The sequence below is a fragment of the Calonectris borealis genome, chromosome 18, assembly GCF_964195595.1.
Source record: "Calonectris borealis chromosome 18, bCalBor7.hap1.2, whole genome shotgun sequence".
NCBI classification, from domain to species: Eukaryota; Metazoa; Chordata; class Aves; order Procellariiformes; family Procellariidae; genus Calonectris; species Calonectris borealis.
The window spans coordinates 1,866,182-1,887,347 of record NC_134329.1 but is presented as its reverse complement, the minus strand read 5'-3'; the positions used below and the strand labels follow the sequence as shown (position 1 = coordinate 1,887,347).

Here is a 21,166-nt window from a genome sequence, read left to right as displayed (position 1 = left end):
GGAAACAGGGGGCTGGAAAGAGGGGCGGCCCTGGCCCTGCTCTGCAAAGGATTTTAGTGGTTTGGTTTCTCTCTTCTTTCCCTTTTTAAAGCGTGGCTCCCAGTGGGGCTGGTTTAACCCGAGCACTGCAGCACCACCCTGCACTGCAGCACCGTGCTACCGCAGGGGCTGCACGGGAGCATGGAGAGGGTCTGTCAGCCTTCCCAGGGGAGAAATCACCCACAGAGAAGCTGGCAACCAGGAGGGAGGATGACTTTGGGAGCGGGGATGGACCCCAACTCTGCCGCCCCGGCTGTGGGACAGGACTCACAGCAGGGAGCTGCACAGCGCTGGAGAGGGGGCACATCCCAACTCCCTGCACCCCGGCAGGGCAAGGCAGGGTGCTGGGATCCCCACCCCAAGCCCCGACCCCTGGCACGGTGCCGTGAGGTCCTGCCTCTCACTGCTCTGCTCCCCGCCCCCAGGCCCAGGGAAGCAGCGAAGCCCCCCCCTCGTTGCGGGGTTTGTGCCGAGTCAGCTGGCTGGCAGCCAGCGCAGGCAAGGACAGGCTGGGGCTGCAGTGCGGGCTCCGGAAAGGGGCTATTTTTAGCCATCTCAGTTTTTAGCCGTCTCAGTTCCGCGGTGCCAAGGCCCTGCGGTGGGGAGGGAGGGCAGGAGGCAGGCAGCGCCCCAGGCAAGGGGACGTACAGCAGCAAGACGCCCGCCAGAGCCCAGAGACACGGGACAGGGCTTGCTGCAGCCCCCACAGGTCCCTCCATCCCAGCCCTCCGCACAGATGGAGCACATGCACGCTTTTCCTTCAGTTCGGCGTTTAATCCCTTTGGCTACAAAACCTTCAAACAAACCCAACATCTCAGAAAAGAAACTGAAATGGTGGGATGGGGATGCTCCACCCGGCACAGAGGACGAGGCCCAGCCCAGAGCGATGCCCAGGGGGTGCTCAGCGATGGCTGAAGAACCCCTGAGGGTAGTTGAACTTGAAGGGCTTCAGGCGCATGGGCCCCCTGGAAGAGGAGAAGAGGGAGAGGCTGACCCACGGGGGTCAGGAAGCCCACGACACCCACAGAAAGGGCCTGGTCCCGGGGTACTGCCCAGCTGTGGGGGGCAGATCCCCACAGGCAGCTAAAGGAGAGGCTTCAAGGCTGGCACCAGGTCAGGCAAGGCCATGCTCCAGGGGACAGCAGTGCCACCAGGGTCCCTTTCAGCACCCTCACCCCCCACCCAGCTCCTCACTGCCCCAGGGTCCCCCAAGACGCCAGGCTCTCACCTGACGAGGCGCAGACACATCTTCTCCTGGGGAAACTCCTTGGGCCCCTCCACGCTGGTGTCGTGGGGCTCCGTCTCCAGGTAGACGTCCAGCACCATGCACAGGCGCTGCAGCTGGTTGGTGAGGAGCTGGTAGCCCGGTTTGGGCCCCCACAGCTCCTTGTAGTTCACGTTGACCTCGCTCTCCATGGCCTGGCAGAGGCAGAGGGATCAGGACGGCGCAGGTTTGGGTCTCTGCTCTGCCCTCCCAGCACCCACGGCTGCATCCGGCGGTTCTCTTGGGCCTGCCCTGAGCTGCCTGGCCACCAGCTCACCCCAACGGCTCGCTTCCTCCAGATGCGGAACGGCTGGGAACACCCCCCAAAAGCCAGCGGTTCTCCAGCCTCCCACTGCCCCGCGTTACCCGAATGTTGTCGTCGTTGCTGCTGGTTCGCTCTCCTTTCCAGTTCAGGCACAGGCTGAAGACGGGCGGCAGCGTGGAGTAACCGGGGTTCAGGACCACGGCGGCCTGGAGCTTGGCTGAGCAGGGCAGGGAAGAAACATCACCCGCAGCCCACGGGGCCTCCAACCGGAGGGATGTCCCATGAAGACCCCCAAAAGATGCCCTGGGGATGTCTGGTGTGGGAATTAGCAACTGCCAGGGGAAGGAAATGTGCCTACCTGTTCCCCTTTCTATCAGGGCCATGTAGTAGAGGTGAGTGTCTTCAGCCAAGCCAGCCTCTATCACATCTTTAGTGTAGGGCAGCTCCTGCCAGGAGAGACAAGAGGAGTGAGCAGCTGCCGGCGCCGCGCGGGAGCTGGAAGGGATCCGGCCTCGCGCTCGGCGCCTACCGCGTAATCTTCATAGGGAATGGCAGCCCACTTCACCAGGCGCGAGACGATCTTGGTGGGGAAGAGATGCTGGCACTCGCTGGAGACTGGCACAACGCCGTGCTCTGAAACCGAGGACAAGGCCACCTGAGCAGGGGAGGGCTGGGGACAGAGCTCTGTCACTGTCCTGCGGGTGGGGATGCTCCAAAACTGGGACCTGGGGACATCGTTATCCTTCTGACACCTTCATCAGGTGCCCAGAGAGGAGCAGTGGAGGCCTCGGCTGCGATCCCACTGGAGCTCGCAGCCTTGGCAGCGTATGCCTGGCCTGCTCGACAGGCGCATGACACGCGTGGGTGTGTGGTTCGCCTCCCACTGCGGCCCGAATTGATTCCCAGTGCAGGGATGGCCAGTCCCAAAGGGGCGCCGGGCATCGAGAGGGGGCACATCTTTGCTCTCCCACCCAAAACAGGGCAGCCCTCGCAGCCCCGCTACCACCGAGGACAGAGGGAACGACTGGGAACGCTGAGGGTGGCACTGCAGATCTGTAGCACCACTGCAGGTGACATCAGTCAGCTCTCCTCTGCAGGAGGACCCCGCCACTGCACCCCGCAGTCCCCAGGCGCGGGGCAGGGAGCCAGGCACTCACCGAGCGACGCAAACTGCTTGTGGAGAGCCAGGCGGGACTGCAGCCTCGTCCGCAGCAGCTTCACAGTCAGCTCCATGTGGCTGGCGCTCAGCGAGTTGTCCGCAGTGACCGTGTGCTGTGGGCAGGAGGGGCCGTCACCATCACGCCAGCCTGTGGGCACCCACTGGGGACCCCGTGGTCCAGGAGCCACCCCACCCAGCTACGGGGACAGGCACACGCTCGAGTCACTGCTCAGTGCCCGTAACAGGGCTTAGACTATCACACGCGGGAGATAAAATACGTTGGCGTGGCCCTGCTGCGCAGATTCATCCCACCTGAGCCCGTCCCAGCCAAGGGTGCTCCGTGGTTTGGGAGCAGCTGGTGCCAGCAGGAGCTCTGGGGTCTGGGGGGACGGGACAGGATACAACAACTGTCCCCAAAACCGCCCCAAACCCCAGCTCGATGTTCTGGTGGAGAGGGGGAGGAGAGGGGAGGGGGTGTGACGTGCCTGAGGCTGATCCTTGGGGAAATGCAGGCCGCCCAGCTTCTGCACCCACACGTAGGGGTGCCCCAGCTCTGTCATGTAGTCGCTCAAGGTCAGGATGCTGCGGGGACATCGAGGAAGGGTTAACGCCACCCCAGCACATTCCCCACACCCCGTCCCCGCACCGCCCGGCCTGCGAGCCAGCCAGAGGGAGCAGGGGCTTCGTTGGCCTGCTAAGCCGTGCCCGCTGAGCCCACCCGACGCCGACTGGCAGGACACCGGCTTCCTGGCCACCGAGCCCTCCCCGACAAGCTGGGGAGGGACACGCTGTGCCGGGAGTGGGGCACTCATGCCAACCGTCTGGGCGAAGCTGCCCCAGATGTGTGGGGCAGCCACCACTCACCCCACTTTATCGAACTGGAACTGGTTGGCCGGGTTGGGCGTTTTCCTCCCGTGGTCTCCTGGATAGAGGCAGTTGAGGAGGGAGTCTGGGGAGAGCAGGTCACTGCCAGGAAGAGGGAAGAGATTAATCAGCAGCAGCCTGGGCTCCACGTCTCTCTGGGGTGGCCACTAACAGGCTCCGAGCCCAGAAAAGGGGATTACGAGCTCCACGAGTTGGGTTTCAAGACCAGAATGGCTTTCTCCTAATTCCACTCCGAAAGGAGATCTGTCTCCTCCCTGGCTGTGAAGACGACAGAAATCACAGGGCACCAGCTCCCCGGTTTCCCAGGAAGCTGCTCGCTCCAGCGCATTAACTCCAAAACCTGCTCATGTGTATGGAGAAACCATCGCCAGCATAGGCAGGGCACGGCCTGACGGCCGTTTGCCACCCAACAAGTTTAAGCAGAGGAATTCCGCTCAATGAAATAAAACTCTTCACGTCTGACTGTACTCACAAGCCCGACCAAGCATAAAGGGCTGTAGGATTTGGGGTTTGGCTCAAGCCACAGCCTCACTGGTTTGGGGCAATACAGCCAAGGGCAGCTGCGAGGGAGGGAGCACCCTGCACGGAAGCCTGCGGAGGCTCTAGCTGCTGTCACAGAGGGTTTTGGGTACCTACGGGGTAAAGAGAACCCCAAGAGGACTGGGAGGCCTCATACGGGACAGGCTGGGAGGCAGCACTTGCTTCCAGGTAAGCCCAGACCAGCCTTTCCCACCTCCCTCTTCCTCAGGCACCTCCTCCTGGCCCGGGGAGAGCCACCGGAGAGCTGGCAGCTGATCGGAGCTCCCTGGGCAGGCTCCCACAGCTGCCTTTCAGCTATTCCTCACACAAATCAGGCTCCAGCGGTCTCTGGGGAGCCCAGGGAGAGGCAGCCGCATCTCCGGCGCTCGAGACAAGGTGACTTGCAGAGGAAGCAGGTGAAGGGAGCTGCCAGGCACGGGCTGCGGGAGGGAGGAAAGCGGTTCGGCTGCAAGAGGGTGATTGAACATGACGAGCAGGAGAGGTTCTCCCCCGGCTCCTGACAGGTCTGGCACCGCTCCCTTAAGAGGTTCCCAACCTCCCTGCCCCTGGCTTGTCATGACAGAGGGAGAGGAGGAGGACGCTGCCTGGGCTGCGGCATCCTGGCAGGGCTCCTGGCAAGGCCCTGGAGCTAAGGGGAAGGATACCGCAGGGCAGAGGGTGCACAAGGTGAAAGCCCTCCCCAGAGGCAGAGACGGAGCTGTGCTCTTTGGCAACTCCTTTGCCCATCAAAGGACAAGCCAAGACAGCACTTTGAAACTGCAGCTCTGCACAAAGGTCCTTCAGGCGCCCCAGGTAAGTCAAGGTGAGGGACTGAGGTTAAAACCTCACCCGTTGGCAGCAGGCAACTGGGCGGTGGAGTGCCCCTGGCCCACTGGGCGCAGGAGCTACGGCTCAGCAGAGGGACGTTGCCACCACACGCTGCCCTTGGCACTACATCGCTCCGCCAACGGGTCACTCTGAACAGGCAGGACACCAGGGCAGGACATCAGTGGAGGGGTCGCTGCCCGATGAGCTCCGGGCTCAGTGCCCCTGGGGCTCTCCTTACCCAGCGCTGATGGCGGTTGTCATCTCAACGGCAGTGGTCACCTTGGCTTTCACCGTCATGACGTTGAGGTTCATCAGGTAGTAGAAGGTCAGGTGAAGCACGTTCTCATCTGCGCCAACAGAGAAGGGGCAACATTGCTATCTGCTCTAGCTCAGAGCACTCTGCAGAGGGGGGCGTACATGCCCCTCTGCTAGGGCAACAGCAAATGGGGCAGAAACTGGCAACCGATGCACTGCAACCTCTAACGCCGTCCCATCAGCATTTGCCAGGCTGTATCTGTCAGGCCCGAGACCCCACCACAAAAGAGAAAAGCTCCCAACTAAAGGGAGGAAGCTTCAGAGGAAGGTCACCCCACTCGCGTGGGCGACAGGAGCTCCGGGAGACAGAGCTGATAACCACCTTGTTCAGTCTCCCATGGAAGGCCACGCTCATCCCTGCCGGGGCAGCTGGGCTGAGGGCAGGAAAGCCTCTCCGCACCCTGAGCTCTCCCCAAGGATCCCAAGGCTGCTGCCAGCTTGCTCCGTGACCTGCTGTCACACACTCTTGGGCGCTCTCTGCCACCAGTACCCACTTACCTTTGCACTTCAGGTCGACGGTGACGGACAAGGGGTGCCGCTTGAGCATCTCCTTGCGCTTGTCGTCCAGCTGCACGCCCAGGGTGGGCCTGCGCCGCTTCTGGGGAGGGTGAAACAGCTGTGAGACCCTTCTCCTCCTGCTTCTCGGCAACCCCCGGCACCCCCTCCTCTCCCACTGCTCTTTCCTTCTAGTCTAGTTCCCCAATCCCCCAGTGCAGTGGCCACAGAGCAGCCCTGGGGAGGGAGGGGAGCAAGAAACCCTTGCCCTGCTGCAGGGCGAGGACAAAGCAACTCCGGTTCCTGTCGTTCCTTCAGCTCCCAGGAGCACCCCCACCCCTGTGAGACAGGGCCAAGGGACCTGCTGGCCCCAAAAGCTTCCCCACCTTGAGGGGCAGAAGCTGAGGCCCTTCCCTTTACCCTTCCCCACAGCAACAGCCCGATACACCAGGCGCTGCTGCTGGGTGGTGGGAGCGGTGGCACAGGCCTCCCGTGGGCTTCCGTGCTGGGGGCAGCCAGCGCCTGCGGCCTCTCCCCAGCATCTGGAAGGGACAACCCGTAGGACTCAAACGCGGCCCCGAGGGAGCACTGAACAACCCCCGGTGCAGAGATCAGCTCAATGCTTTTGGCAGACGGCAGGGGATGAACATGCATCCCTCCCCGCCGGACGCCAGCCTCCCCGGCCCGAGGCTATTTATACAAAGTGGAACAGCTCCAGCCGGAGAGCTGCGAGGCGGCTGCCGCTGCCGGATGGGATGCGAGTGTGGTGGGACGTGAGCCAGCAAGATTTGCATCCTGGCTCTCCTGCGTTTGGGACAGAAAGTGCAAATGGCACCTCTCTCCTCCCAAGAAATGGCTGGATTTAATGTCAGTGCACCTACACACGCTCTCACAGCGCCCAGGGACCAGTTCCCAGCCCCACTCACGCCCAGCTCCTCCCAGTTAGCAGGCGCAGATGAGTTTGCCCACATGATACGGTGTTGGGAGAGGACCCAGAAGGGCACAGCGCTATCTCTTACCGTGGTCTGCTCCTCCTCTGCGTCAGAATCGCTTTCATCATCTGCACAAAGAGAGGGGTGTAAGTGGGGACCGCCTGCGGCTCAGCAGTTTTCCCACAGCCAGCAGGACTACCAGCCCTTTCTCCAAGACCACAGCTCCCCCAGACGTCGCCAGTCCCCCAAAAGCAGGGCGCTAGCAGGATGCAGACACACAGGAACATGTCCCCAGTACCAGGGGTCACTCCAACAGACGCGGGGCTGTGAACATCTCTCAGGAAGGAGGAGCTGGGGGCAGAGGGGATCAGCTGCCAGGGATTCTGGCCAGCAGCGCAGGCACCAGGCACTGCGCCATTTCAGCACCCACCCCGGAACCCACCTGCTTCTCCACCCGACTCCTCTGCCTGCAGCATAGAGCATCAGGCAGGCTGCTTGTGGCAACACCACCCCAACTCACCCTGCGAGTCCTCAGGCGGCTTGTACAGGGCTTTGGCTTCCTCTACGCTCCCTTCAATGGCCACCACAAGCTTCTTATCTACAGAGGAGACATGAAAACTAAGTACGAACCCCACTTCTGCATGGGAAAGGCAGTTAGAAGCAGTCCTGCCCCAGAAAGCTCCGTGGCAGAGGAAGCTCAAACAAAGAGTCAGTGGGAAGAGGCAATTATCCAGAGGGCTCCGTGGGGCCACCGCAGGGCTGGATCTCCTGGGTAGGATGGGGTCAGAGAAGGGAAAATGCTGGGTTTTGAGGGACTGTCCCTGGAAACTGTAAAGGTCAAATCTTCATCAAGAGCCAAGAGGGGTTGGGGTCTGGCTGGCACAGGCAGGGAGCGAGGAGCTGGGTCATCAGGGCTGCAGGTACTCGTTAGCAGGGACCTGGCGTGGCCAAGTGCCACAGTGTGGCACATACACGCTCCTCTGCCACCTGCCCCACTCCCAGAGTGGGTGGGATTGCAGCCGTCACGCTACGTTACAGCCCTCTCCACACAGGAGATGCGGATCCCAGGGGGATCCTGAGCCCTGCTGGGAAATCCCTCCCACCTCAGGAAGGCTTCAGAAAGCCCCTCAAAATGCAAAGCTGCCTTCGGGGATGAAGGCTTTCAGGTGAGCTGCGGGAAGGGCCTCTGCGAGGGCAGGCAGAGGTACCACCTGCTCTGGAGTCACCACCACCCACGGGTGGCAAAACATAGCACCCACCCCACGGGGTGACAGCTCTCGGGAGGCCACGTCAGCATTGAGCCAGCTTGCAGGCTGCAGGGACGTCCCTGCCAACCTTGAGAAGGAGGGGCAGAGGTGGGAAGCGAGCTTCCCAAGCAGTTCTTCCAGGGAGGGAGCTGAGCAAACAAGGTTTCAAATGCTGCTGCCTCATTGTGCTGGCCCCGGGGCCACCCCGCTGCTCTGGGCTCAGCAGAATCCAGCAGCAGAGGAGATGGGACAAAAATGACCTCCCAAAGCGTCCCCAAAGCAGTGCTTTCTGCAAGCAGGAGGGAAATCTGGCCCGTGGGGGGAGCATTGCCCCCCAGCCCCGGCTGGTGACAGCCCCTCGCAGTGTCACTGAGGACCGCGCTCCCCCCTCGGTGCTCACCGCAGGCCTGACCGTAGGCACTGGCTTGAACAAAGAGGACGTAGAGAGGCGGCGGGAGGTGTCGGGCTGTCTCGTACTGCTTGTGCGCCTGGTCGAAAGGCATGAAGAGATACTCCTGGACAGGCAGGGAGGCCTGGGGGAAGAAGAGGGCTAACCTTCGTCACTGGGAACAGAACAGTTCGCCCTCCTCACCCCTTCCTTCACCCCAGGCTGGCAAGTGGGAAACTGGAAACCAGCACAGCAACTGCGGTGCGGGGTTAAACGCAGCCACGGGCCCGGCGAGCCCCCAGGGAAGGGCTAGCAGCTCTCCTTTGCTGGAAAACTTTTGGATCTGAAAATAACCCAGTTCCTTCTCCTGTTCTTCCCTCCCAAGGTAATCGCAAGGGGCTGGAACTGCGTATTGGTCTCTAGGGAAAGGCCCATTTAATGACTCCTCCATCCGCAGTTCTGCAGGAATTGCCGCATAAACAAGGAGACTCCAGAGGAGTCTTGGCACGAGGCAGATCTACCCCTCGTCCACACTGACTGGGAGCGAAACATCTCCAAAGCAGAATCAGCCCAGGCGTTGCACCTCTCTAACACAGCCCTCGGAGCGTGACCTCAGCTCGGCCCCAAAGCCTTCTCCCCCTCCCGCAGAGCTCAAGTACCTGCATGATGCTGTTGAGTCGAGGCTGGAGGCTGCTCAGATACTCCTTCTTCACCTCGATCTCCTTCAGGATCTTCTCCTTGCTGGTCAGGCACTCCTTGTACTTCTCTGCCAGCCTAGAGGTGGGAACTCGGTTACCGCCACACATCACAGCTACAAAGCCTGCTGGAACCTGCCTGGGTCACGGGCCCCAGCTCTCCCGACCTGACGAAAGTCACTGCAGGAACCAGGAGAGCTCAGACACGGTGACAAACAAAGCTCTTAACGCCACGGGCAAGCCGAGGCAGAAAGGAACCGATTAGAGCTGGAAAACGAACAGGGAGAGAAAGTGGAAGCTCAGCCTTGTGCTGTGCTCTGAGAAGGGACAGCAACCGGATCTTCCCTCAGCAGACCCGCTCCCATGCCAGCCTCGCCGACGGAGCCCTGCCGACCCCGCCAAGCTCCTGAAGAGGCTTTTCCACTTCGTATCACCAGAGTCACTTCATGTCCCATCAACTCCTTAGTTAAACTCATGAGAGTCAAGGTTTAATACGCTAGCAAGTCCTCCTCTGTAACTGGGTAGAAAGCCCAGGAAAATGCAAGTTCACCACGACCTTCCGAGCCCTGGACACACTCGTGTTTAGGGAGAACACGTTAAATCTCCTTAATGCTCTTGCCCAGCAGAAAGCAGCAGCGGGGGAAGCTGGGTAAGGAGGTGTGCTGCCCCGGACAAGCCACCACCGTGGCAGGGGGAACGGCGGGCTGGGGGCTCAAGCACTCTCCTCTCAGGACCCTGCTCCCCACCGGACAAGAGCACCCGCAGTGCAGAGGACCCCTGCTCTGAGGGGGAACAACAGACCTGACACTGCAGGACTGAAACGCTTCCGTTTCCAAGCAAAACTACATTTGTGTGTGTCAACAGGCTCCGACACAACGCAGTTTTGAAGTCCGGCTTTCAGACACCCCTACTGCGCTCCCTGAGCTAGTGAGAGCAGCAAAGATCTCTGTAACACCACTCAAGAGGTACCTGTCGGAAGAGAATCCAAGACAAATCCAGTACTCCACAACGTGAGGGTTATGGATGGACGCTAACAACCCCAACAGCATCAGAAACTGCCCAAAGCAGTGCTGGCATCTGCTCTTGAGGCAGCTGAAGAGGCAATTTCCCACCACAACGGTGGCAAGAGGTGGTGTTTCCCAGATACCGCGGGGCGAGGACTGGGAATCGCAAGGCTTCTCAGCAATTCAACGTGCAACCGCGGGACAGGCTCAGTTCAGCTCGTCTTTGCCCTCTACACAGTTTGCACTGCACAATCATTTTTAAGGAGAATCGTCAAGAGATCTCCAGGTTGAACGCTCCTCCGCAAGCATATGCCGCATGCAGAGCCGTCCGGAGGATCTCGGCTGCAGCGCAAATGGGTGCCTTCCACCAGGCAAAAGAAGCCGGGTTTGACGTGAAGGGTCTGGGAGAGGCGAAGCCCGAGGCGTTGGAGCCACGCAGCACCCACCCGCAGCACCTCTCGCCAGTCTGCTCTGCTGAGCTGCCCTGCTCGCGCAGCAGCTACCGGCCGTTCAGACTGATCTTTCCAGAAGGCTGGTCTCGGCTGCTGCCTGGTTGAAAAAGCTGCTGGCCGTTATCAAAACACAGGAACGTCACATCATGTTTGCTTTTCGCATGAGGCAAGAGTTGACAGAGCAGCTGAGCCACCTGGCCTGCCCGCACGCGCTGAGGGACCGAGGGTCAGAGTCTGCACCGAGGAGGTGGCTGCCAGCACCAGGACAACCGTGCCCGTCGCAGCTCAGCCGAGACGAGCGCTGCGCAGGCAGCTCCCCACCGTGGCAAGCCTCAGGAGCACAGGCAGGCAGGAACGGCAGCAGCACTGGGCCGTGCCACCAAGCCAGGCTGGCTTAATTTTGCTCTTCGCACCACAACGCGGCAGACAAAACAGGGATCACTTCGCCCTACATGGCACGTCTTGCAGAAACGGGTTATGGATGGAAGCGTGTAACCACCCATCCTTCAATATCACCCCCACGGCGGGTGGCACCCCTGTTCCCCGCTGCAAGAGCCCCCAAGGAGACGCTGGGGAAACACCAAGCTATAAAATTCATTTTCTTTCCTTGATACCCAGGAGCCGGCTGACGTTCACTGCCTCGGTGAGATAACACGTGGGCTATCAGGAGAGCCAGGACGCCTTTGCTGTCATCCCCCAGAGCACAAGGTGCGGTCCCAGGCAGGCAGCCCCTCTTGCGCAGTGGCTGCAGCTGGCTCGGGGCTCCTCTCGCGCTGTATCAGAAGCGCTGTATCAGGAGCTCGGGGCTCCTCTCGCGCCTGTATCAGAAATAGTGTGGCCAGCAGGAGCAGGGAGGTGATCGTGCCCCTGTACTCGGCACTGGTGAGGCCGCACCTCGAATACTGTGTTCAGTTCTGGGCCCCTCACTACAAGAAGGACATGGAGGTGCTGGAGCGTGTCCAGAGGAGGGCAACGAAGCTGGTGAAGGGCCTGGAGCACAAGTCTGATGGGGAGCGGCTGAGGGAACTGGGGTTGTTTAGTCTGGAGAAGAGGAGGCTGAGGGGAGACCTCATCGCGCTCTACAACTACCTGAAAGGAGGTTGTAGCGAGGTGGGTGTTGGTCTCTTCTCCCAAGTAACAGCGATGGGACGAGAGGAAATGGCCTCAAGTTGCACCAGGGGAGGTTTAGATTGGACATTAGGAGAAATTTCTTTACCGAAAGAGTGGTCAGGCCTTGGAACAGGCTGCCCAGGGAAGTGGCTGAGTCACCATCCCTGGAGGTATTTAAAAGACGTGTAGATGAGGCCCTTAGGGACATGGTGTAGTGGGCATGGTGGTGTTGGGTTGACGGTTGGACACGATGATCTTAGAGGTCTTTTCCAACCTGTATGATTCTATGATTCTATGGTTTGAAGGATGCTCTGCTCCCCAGGATCCCCCAGGGGATCCTCTCTTTCATCAGACAGGTGAAAAAAACCTCCCTGATCTATGAAACAAGGATCCCATGAAGCCCAGCTCTACACAGAGTGATCCTCCGTGTCGAGGGCTCAGTTACACAATAAATCCGTCACTTGTTCTAGGCTATTTCAAGAGGATATTAAAACCTTTATCACCCACATTTGCTTCACCCAGTAGCTGCGCAGCTCGCGCCGGGGGCCTGCTGAGAGCGCAGCAGGGCTGACACCGAACCGAGACGCTGCTGACCCACCTCTTGCGCTGCTCCAGCTCCCAGTCCAGGCGGGCCAGGGTCTGCTGATGGGGCTCGGAGAGGGTGATGGCCGGCCGGCTGATTTCTGCAGGGGCCTCTTTGTAAAACTCCTCCAGGCTCACCAGTTCGATTTCCTCATGTTTTGACCTGCAAGGACAGACAGATCAGATCGGGGAAGGGTGGGAAATGCCGCAGCAGGGCCAAACTCAACCATGGCTCACAGGAGAGAGGTCAATGCCAAAGCCCCGTGCCCCAGCTTCACTCTGCTATGTGAAACACCACGGCATCAGCGAGCTGAATCACAGCAGAGCTCAGCAGAGGAGTGAAAGGTCTGAACAGGGGCCCTCCTTTCACGGAGACACCTCCCCTGCGTGATCAACCACAGCACTGTTTGAGGCATCGGTCTAAATACAGCCCCCCCAGCTCAGAGCGCTGCCTATGCAACGGGCACAACGGAATGCTTGGCTTTCGGAAGAAAACTCCTGATATACGAAGGCCAGAGACTCCTCGAAGAGACCAGTGTGGCCACGTCTTTGACGTTTACCTGTTTTCTTCTCCACTGTCACTATCAACACAGATGCCTTCTTCCCTCCTCCCTACAGGAGCCTCTTCCCCGTGTGCAGCACAAGAACTTGGGGACACTCCAGCCCTCCTGCATGGGGGCATCTGGAGCAGCCGCTCTCCTCCCACAGCGGGCTCAGGCAATGTGACAAGAGATTCCAAACGTTCGAGGCCTCCACCCCATCTCAGACACACCGTCACTCCCTCTCCTCCCCAGCTAAACTCACTTGAACTCCAGGCATTTGGTGATCTCTTTCTGCAGGTGCATCACCTCGTAGAGCAAGTTCTGGAGCTGCAGGTGATAGGCGTCCACCTTCTGCTTCGCCTGAAACACAGACACAGCCAGAGCAGGGGATGAAGCCGTTACCGTCCTCCCAGCAAACACACCCCGCAAGAGAGTCATCCCCCGATACCAGTTAGGGACAGTGGGTTTTAGGGTATGCAACAATTTTTTTTGGGGAAAAAAGACATTTTCAAGGGCTGGGAAACCAAATGATCGTGACATCAAACTGATTCTGCTCCCTTCCAGCACGTTTCAGGGACGAGGCACAGAACAGGGCAGACCTGCTGGGGCACACGAGCCCCCTCCCGTCCCTGTGCCTCAGTTCCCTCAGTGGTACAATGAAAATGAGCGTTGTTCCCTAACTGTGAAAAGCTCTCCGAGAAGTCTGGGTAAGCAGCCTCGGGGCCAACCGTATACACATTTCTCAAGCCTGCAGCACACCAGACTCTTGAGACAGAGCCTTCCGACTCCCCGTTATATCTGAGACGGAAGCAGATACCGCTTCTTCATCACTCGTTATAATTACAGCTTCCGCTGCTCTGCAGCTGAGTTTCCCGATAAACCTCTAATTCAAAAACCACGACCTGGCTGGTGTTTAATTCCTCTCACACTTCCATACCCAGACCAGACAGAGATGTCCCCGTCTGCTGATCCCCCCTAAATCCTGACCTGTATTTGTCACCCCCTCTGTACCTCGTGGGTTTGATCTCTCCCTTTCTTCAGGCGAATATGAGCCAGCCGGTTGAGCTTCTTCAGGGTCATGAAGTGGACGCAGCTCTGAATCCGCCGCTCGTCGATCTCGGAAGCCTGAGTGGCAGGAGAGAGGCGGCTGAAGCAGGAGAGACAGCTCTCGCCACAAATTTTTGCTGCAGGCACTTCCTGCGAGTCCTATCACAAAGGGGGCTCCGTGCTTCACTAAGGAGCCGCAATTCATGTCACCGGGGCTTCTGAGGGAGCCTCCCGCTGCCAGACTCACAGGTCACCTGCTGGAAATAACCTGGGGGGGGTTCCAGGCTCACTCTGGTGATTTTTCTTGGCAGTAGGAACAGAGGCGTTTGAGCCTGAAGCGCCCACCCTGCTGCGCAGGGGACAGCGCGGGCGGTCGCAGCGCAAGCCTTCCCCAGCCGCGGCCGAGGCTGGCGGGCCTCCCTGGGACAGCGAGAGGCGGTCACCGCTGCTGCAGTCAGCGGGGGCTCAATTCCCCCCCCCAGGAGCCCCCGACCCATCAGCACGACCCACGGGGAGCCCAGAGATGCTTTAGAAGAACTCGGTTTGCATAACGTCTGCTCCGTCAAGACCAATGCCTCAGGTAAATCGTATTTTACTTTATTTAAGGGAGGCTGTTCCGTTTTCCTGACTCTCCCCAAAAGACGTCACAGCCTCTCCTCCCGTTCCTCTCAGATTAAGGAAAAACATCAAAAACCAGAACAGATTCAATCAAACATCAAGGCTTCTCCTTACGTTATCCTTGATGCCTCTGCTCTTCAGCTCCTGGATTTCTGCCATCAGTCTCTGAAGCTCCTGGCAGGTCTCTCTGTAGAGTTCGTAGTCCTTGATGGGGTCCCGGAGATCCACCTCGCACTCCTCGCTGTAGTACCTAACATCCTGCAAAGGCAGAAAGCACTTTCTACGGCTCGTACCTTCCACCTTCTCTGGAAAGGCCACTGGGAAACAAACTGCTGGGTCTCAATTCCTGGCTCTGTCCGTTAATCCCACACCCGAGGAGGCTTTACACACGGGAAGAGGAGCCTGTTAACAATCCTGGACACAAACACCACCAGGCGCTAAAACATCTGGGCAGTTCAGGTTGCTTCTTACATAGTTATTGTAGGTTTAAGCTGGTATCTGTCCTGCACCAGGTATATCCAAATTACCACAGAGCACAAACTGGGGAAGACGACTACTACTTCAAGCCCAGATTCCACTTTGGTGGAACCCAGGTCACCCTGCTGCTTGCGGGAGTGCTTTAAGGCAACCTGCAACCCCCCCGTGGGACCTTTCAGCCTTGTGCTCGCTCTCCCTATGTCTCAAGAGAAAGGTTTGACTCCTTGAAGGTTTTGTTTCCTGGAGGAGACCGAAGCAGGTTCAGAAATTCAGAGCGGGAGTTTCAGAGGCATTAGGAGCCAGCTCAGCTCTGGGAGAATGGTCCCACCACTTCCCAAAGGAGACAATAAGGCCAGCAAAGAGTGGGTGTGCGAACAGCCCTTTGTACGGCAGGAGAACACAAGCACTCTGCCGCAGCAGGCAGGCTCTGCCTCCGCACGCGGGCAGCCAGCGGCCCTACCTGGTCGGCATCGGCCTTGCCCCGCTTGCCCTCCTGCAGACCCCCATCCGTGCGGATCACTTTGGGTTTCCTCTTCTTGCTGGAGTCCGACGACATGGCGCTGCCAGTTAAGGACTGGGGGGCAAGAGGCAAAGCCGCCGTCGTCGGGGGGCCAAAGCCGCCTGGGATCGGGGCTATCCCGGGCTCCCTCCCATCAGCCTGCCTTGGACTCCGCAGACCACCAGCCCAGCGAGTCCCTGCATCCCCAGCCTCTTCCCCGCCCGCCCAGGTCCAGGCCTAGGCCCAGGCCTTCTCCCCCACCCCCGCTCCCCCTCCAGCTCTGAGCCCCCCGCAGCACATCGGGCCCAGGGGCCTCTGCTCCACCGGAGCCCCCCCAGACCCCCAGCACACGAGCCCAGGGACGTCCCCGCACCCGGCCCCGGCCCCCCCCCGCCCCCGCTGTCGCGGCTCGGGTCCCCCCGGGCCGCCGGTGCCCCCCACCCACCGCGCCGCTCGCCTCAGCGCCGCCCGGAAATGACGCCAGCGGAGTAAACGAGCGCGGCGCAGAGCGGCAGCCGGTAAAGGCGCCCCCTAGCGGACGCCCTCTCCGGAGGACCGCGAGCAACGGGCGGCAGGGGGCGTGGCCAAGTAAAGGGGCGGGGTCACGGCCCCCATTCACAAGCCCTGCTGGGGGGCGGCTCCCCCCGCGGTGGGGGCACCCGCGGGCTCGGGGGGCAGCAGGGCACCCGCAGGCATGGGGAAGCCCTTGGCTGGGGGGTCCCCAGTGGCACTGGGGTATCCATGGGGCAGGGCATAGTATGGGGTCCCCGGTGGCTTTAGGGGGGGACCTCAGTGTACCAGGGCACCCGTGGGTGGGGGTCTTTCAGTACAGGGTGGCCCCCCCCCTTGGTGCAGGGGGCACCCATGGCGTGGGGCAGCGTGTCCCCCTGGGTAAGATCAGCTTGGGGGGTCTGCTCCCCGCGCCGGGGGGGCCGAGCACCCCCAGCCCCCCCCCAGAGAGGGCCAGGCTTTGGCATATTAAATATTTAATTGGCGATGGGCCGCAGCGGGGCAGCTCCCGGCGGGACCCGCTGGGCCCCTTAGGAATAATTAAGACACCCCCTGCCCCCGCCCCCACCTCTGGAGCCTGCCCAGCCCCACCCCGGCAGCGCCATCCCCTGCTGCACCCAGGGACCTGCTGCAGGATGGGGGGGCTCTCACCCTTCCCCGCCCCAGCTGCAGACCCCTCCCCCCAGGGCACCCCAAAACGGGGTGAGGAGGAAGGAAAGCCAGGAGCTGGAGGGGGGAGAGCAGAGACCCCCGGCCCCTTCCCCAGCAGGGCCGGGGTGCAGGCAGGGAGCCAGCCCCTCAGGATGCAGGCAGACGCCCCGGTGCGGACCCCTGCTCACTGCAGGGGCGAGATCTTCAGGGGAATCATTATCCGTGATTCCATGGTGCGGATCAGCGGGACTGGAAAAGAAAACGAGAGATAGGTGAGGGCAGGGGGTCCCCGGCACGGGCAGGGGGTCCCCGGCGAGGGCAGGGGGTCCCGCTCACCTGTGTAGTACACATTCTCATCCCAGCCCCTCTTCCTCCAGGCCGCGTTCCTCGTCTCCTCCCGGGACTGCAGGTCCTTGTAGGCTGCGGGGAGGGGACGGGGCTGGCACCCAGGGCCCCCCCATCATACCCAGCCCCCATGCTGGGGGTGCCCAGGGCGGGGGGCCCGCTTACCCCAGAGGTGATGCACGACGTACAGCTCCCCGATCTGGGAGAAGAACCCGCCGACCGCCTCCTGGTTCTCCTGCCGGTACTTAATGGCCCGAGCCCTGGCACACGGCGGGAGAAACATGGGGTGGGGAGTTGCCCGAGGGGGCCCCCCCTGCTCCGGGGGGACATTTTCCCACCTTGGCTCCCTCTGTGCTGGGAAAACAGTCGCTTACCAGTTGTTGCCCCATTCGATCATGGTCCCTGGCTGGAAACAGGAGAAAAAAAACCCAGAGTGAGCAGCCAGATCCTGCCTGCTCCCCCTGTTCGGGGTCTCCTCACCCCAAATGAGGACTTTGGGGGGGCTGCCCCCCAAAATGCCAGGCTGGACCCCCGCAGCCCCTCACCTTCAGCTTGTAGGTCCTCAGCTCATAGATGTTGGGTCCCTGACGGGGCAGGGGCTCATTCCAGAAGCTGAACTCCAGGAGCAGCTGGTTCCTGCGGGACAGCAGCATCCGGCTCCTCTCCTTGCGGAAGTCCAGGTACTCCTGGGGACAACCCCAGCCGGGGGTTTCGGGGTGGGGGCGAGCGCGACCCAGGCCAGGGGAGGGCAGGCAGAGGTGAGGGGCAGAGCTCGGGCAGCTCGCCCCAATCCCGGCGGTACCTTATTCTGCTTGAGCTTGTTCATGCAGTCCATGAGAGCCGGGTACCCGCCTGAGAAGCGCCAGAGGTGCACTGGAAGGAGAGCACGGGGCTGGGGAGGGCGGGCAGCACCCCGAAAGCCCACCTGGCAGCTCCTACCCCTTTCCCCGTCGCGTGACAGCCAGCCCCCGGCAACGAGCCGAGGTCTTCGTCTTCGCTCTCAGCCCCTCCGACAGCGGAGGCACCGGGAGCCACTGCCTTCCTGCCCTCACCTGCCTGGTCCTGCTCGCCGTACCACGTGTTCCAGTTCCCCACCAGGTCGCAGGGGTAGTCGGCATCCGAGTGGAGCTTGGGCAGCACCTCCTCTCTGCGGGGCCACAGGGAGGGTGGTGGGGGGGGCGGGCAGTCACCCCAAAATGCTCCCGAGACCCCCGTTTGCCCTCCCCAGTCCAGCATAAGGGGTCTGGGCACAGAAGGGTCTGCCCTAACAGGACCTGGAGCAGCCCAGGGGGGTGCACCCATTTCACAAGGAGGGGAAACTGAGGCAAGGAGCAGAGGTACGGACCCGCCCGGGCTCTCAAGGAGCTCTGCACGAGCCCTCCCACCCCCCCCGCTCCAAAGCAGCACCCCACCACCCTGCCAGGATGCCGGGCAGCCCCCCCTGCCGCATGGCGGGGCTCACGTCAGGCTGTTGTAGGCATCCAGGCACTCCGGCTTCACGTTGTGAACTGCAGGGAGAGGAGAGAGGGGCTGCCAGGGTGGGAGCCGAGGCCCTGGGGGGGAGCAGGGCCCACGGCAGAGCAGCCAGGGGGGTCCCCACGGGCAAAGAGGGGCCAGCACAGCCGGGTACACCCTGGCTATGCTCACCCCCAGCCCCTTCCTCCCTGCGGGGCCACTCACACTGGATCTTGTAGAGGCTGCTGGTCTCCTTCTTGGAGAGGAGGTTGGAATGGGCGTCCTTGCGGGGATCCACCTTGTGCACGAAGAGGGAGCGGAACCAGCTGCCCTCGGTGTCCCTCGAGTACCCCCTGCGAGACAGGGGGTCAGCGCGGGGGGGGGGCGGCGTCCGCTGACACCCCCTCGCTCCAGGGAACACCGGCAGCTCTGCCCGGAATGATGGAGGGCAACACGGGAACCAAAGGCCACGCTGCCGGCCCTGCATCGTCCGGCTCCCGGGGAGCACCGTCCATCTTGGGGGGCTTGGGTCCATCTCAGGGAAGGCAGCCGAGGCACGGCAGTGCCTGGCCCGGTTTTGGGGCGGGGTCCGTGGGAAGAACGAAGGCGCAGCTCTCCCCGTCCCAGGCTCCGGAGGGTTTTTGGTCCGAGGGGGCAGCCAGCCCCCCCGGGGTCCCCCCCAGCCCCAGCAGCCGCTCTGGCCGGCGGTGACCCCCCTCCACCCCGGGGTGCGGCAGACCCGCCGGTGCCCCCCAGGAAGGCCTGGCCGGGCGGCGGCGAGGCTGGGCCGGGGGGCGGCAGGGCCCTCCCTGGGGAGGCGGGGGGGGGGGGGCAGGGCCCCTCCATCCCCTCCCCCGCCCCGGGGCTGCGCTGTCGGCCGGACCTTTGCCCGCCGGGCTGCCCGCCTGGTGAGGCATTAACAGCGGGGCCTCCGCCCGCCCGGCACCGCGCCAGGGCCCGGGACCCGCCCGCCGGGAGCGGCCTTCGGCCCGCTGAGGGGAACCGGGGCGGGGGGACGCGGGGTCTGAGGAGGGAAGCGGGGTCTGAGGAGGGAAGCGGGGCCTGGGGGGAATTTGAGGGTGGGGGGGGTGGCCGAGGCCGGGGCCCGGCCCCGCTCACCGCGCTCCGCCGGGGGCCCCCCCGGTGCCGCCGCCCCGCCGCAGCCGCCGCAACATCGCGCTGCCGCTCGCCCGCGCCGCCGCCATCTTTCCCCGCAGCGGGGCGGGGCTTAGCGGAGGGGGCGGGGCGAATCACCCCCGCCCCTCAGTCTGGCCACGCCCTCCAAGGGCGTGGCGCCCCGCCCTTCCCTCAAAAGCTGGCCTGGAGAAGGGTGATTCTGATTGGCCGTCGCGTCCCGCGGCCGGCCACACCTTCTCGCTCTGAGCCCCGCCCACTGGCCCCCGCCCGCGGCCAGAACGAGGCCTCATTGGCTGCCGGCGCGGAGGCTGTGCCCGGGGAGGGCAGGGCCCCATCTGAGCCCTCGGATGCCAGCAGCCAATCAGAAGAGCCAGTTGGAGAGAGCAGTGTCTGATTGGCCGCGGTGTCTTGCTCCGCTGCATCCGGCCCCCTGCCGGCCAGAGGGGGCAGCTGCTGGTTGGTTTCTGCTCCAGGGGGGCGGAGTTGCCGCGGGCTCCTCCCTAGGGGAGGCGGGGTCAGGATGGGGCGAGGTCAGGATGGGGCGGGGTCAGGTGGGGCGGGGTCGGGGGGGTCCCGCGGGCGAGGGCGCCCCAGGCTGGGGCAGGGACCGGGGCCGGGACTCACCTGCTGCGGCGGGAACGGCGCCCACGGGGGTTCCCCGCGGCTCCCCCCGGGTGTCCTCTGTCCCGCAGGGCCCCCCCCGGGCCGGGACCTCCTCCTGGGGTGGGGGCGCCCGCGGTGAGGGCACGGGGCGCCTGCTGCTCCACCGTGCCCCACGGCTTCCCCATAGCCCCTCCTGCCCCATAGCCCCCCCAGCCTGCCCCATAGCCCCTCCTGCCCCATAGCCCTCTGCGGAATGGCGGTGCTCAGCCCTGGGGTGTTCAGGATCCCCCAGGTACTCTGCTCATCCCCCAAACCCCATAGCCCCCCCAAACCCCATAACCACCCCAGCACCCGTGGGGCTCCCCAGCACCTATGGGAACCCAGGACAGAGGGTGTCGGAGCAGCCTGGGGGGCACTTGGGGTTAGGTTGGGGGTTGGGGGTACCTACTCCCCCCCCAGTCCCCAAATACCACAGAATGGGAGGGAGGAGGCTGGTTTGGGTCACCTCCCAGTGCCCCCCCACCAAGCTCACCTTGCCGGGGGGCAGCGGAGGGACCGGGGGGCGGTGAGGATGGGGCGTGGGGGGGCTCCCCAGCTCCTCACCCAGGGAGCACCAGCCGGAGGGGCGGGCGGGCAATGGGGGGGAGGGGGGACCCGCACTCGGGGGTTCCTGGGGCGTCTGCAGGGAGAGGGAGCAGGGGAAGCTGGGGGGAGGGGGGGGAGAAAACAGGGGTTAAAGGGTTAACTGCCCCCCAGACCCCCCGAAAACACTCTGTAAACCTCCCAGACCCGCCAAACCCTCTCTGACCCCCCCAAAGCCCCCAACCTCCTCCTGCCCCCTGCAATCCCCCAAACCTCCTGCAAATCCCCCACTACCCAGGCCCCCCCGGTGCCCGCCCGGTGCCCGCCCGGTGCCCCCCGAGTCCCCCGAGCCCCACTCACCCGGGCAGGGGTGCTGCCCCCCGGCGCAGGGCGCAGACCCAGGTGTTCAGCTCCTCGGGGGTCTCGGCCCCCAGGCAGTATGTTCGCATCCCGGGGTGCTCGGCCTGGGGGTGGGGGGGCCCATGGTGGAGGGGACCCAGGCGTCTGGGCCGTGTGTCCCC

General features: G+C 62.7%; 2 protein-coding genes across 4 annotated transcripts; both read right to left on the bottom strand.

Annotated features, from left to right (window-relative positions):
* Window positions 1–792: 792 nt before the first annotated feature.
* On the bottom strand, window positions 793–16,765 carry THOC5 (THO complex subunit 5). 2 transcript variants are annotated; one of them, XM_075167212.1, is made up of 20 exons: window positions 16,712–16,765; window positions 15,324–15,437; window positions 14,501–14,644; window positions 13,733–13,846; window positions 12,984–13,081; window positions 12,196–12,342; window positions 8,996–9,110; window positions 8,349–8,481; window positions 7,222–7,299; window positions 6,789–6,829; window positions 5,773–5,872; window positions 5,198–5,306; window positions 3,592–3,693; window positions 3,213–3,309; window positions 2,726–2,840; window positions 2,098–2,201; window positions 1,927–2,014; window positions 1,670–1,785; window positions 1,268–1,458; window positions 793–1,004 (listed from the first exon to the last, which is right to left on the bottom strand). In XM_075167212.1, exons 2-20 carry the CDS (start codon window positions 15,417–15,419, stop codon window positions 941–943), a joined length of 2,052 nt encoding a protein of 683 aa, XP_075023313.1. In that variant the 5' UTR covers window positions 15,420–15,437; window positions 16,712–16,765; the 3' UTR covers window positions 793–940. The 2 variants fall into 2 exon arrangements, with proteins under 2 accessions (XP_075023313.1, XP_075023314.1); XM_075167213.1 differs by lacking the exon at window positions 16,712–16,765 and adding an exon at window positions 15,808–15,901.
* Window positions 16,544–21,117, bottom strand: NIPSNAP1 (nipsnap homolog 1). Of its 2 annotated transcripts, none has more exons than XM_075167215.1 (10): window positions 21,006–21,117; window positions 18,549–18,676; window positions 18,331–18,376; window positions 17,921–18,015; window positions 17,671–17,741; window positions 17,414–17,554; window positions 17,243–17,274; window positions 17,034–17,128; window positions 16,860–16,943; window positions 16,544–16,772 (listed from the first exon to the last, which is right to left on the bottom strand). In XM_075167215.1, the coding sequence occupies exons 1-10, from the start codon at window positions 21,092–21,094 to the stop codon at window positions 16,708–16,710; spliced, it is 846 nt and encodes a 281-aa protein (XP_075023316.1). In that variant the 5' UTR covers window positions 21,095–21,117; the 3' UTR covers window positions 16,544–16,707. The 2 variants fall into 2 exon arrangements, with proteins under 2 accessions (XP_075023316.1, XP_075023317.1); XM_075167216.1 differs by lacking the exon at window positions 21,006–21,117 and adding an exon at window positions 19,443–19,553.
* Between the last annotated feature and the right edge of the window lie 49 nt (window positions 21,118–21,166).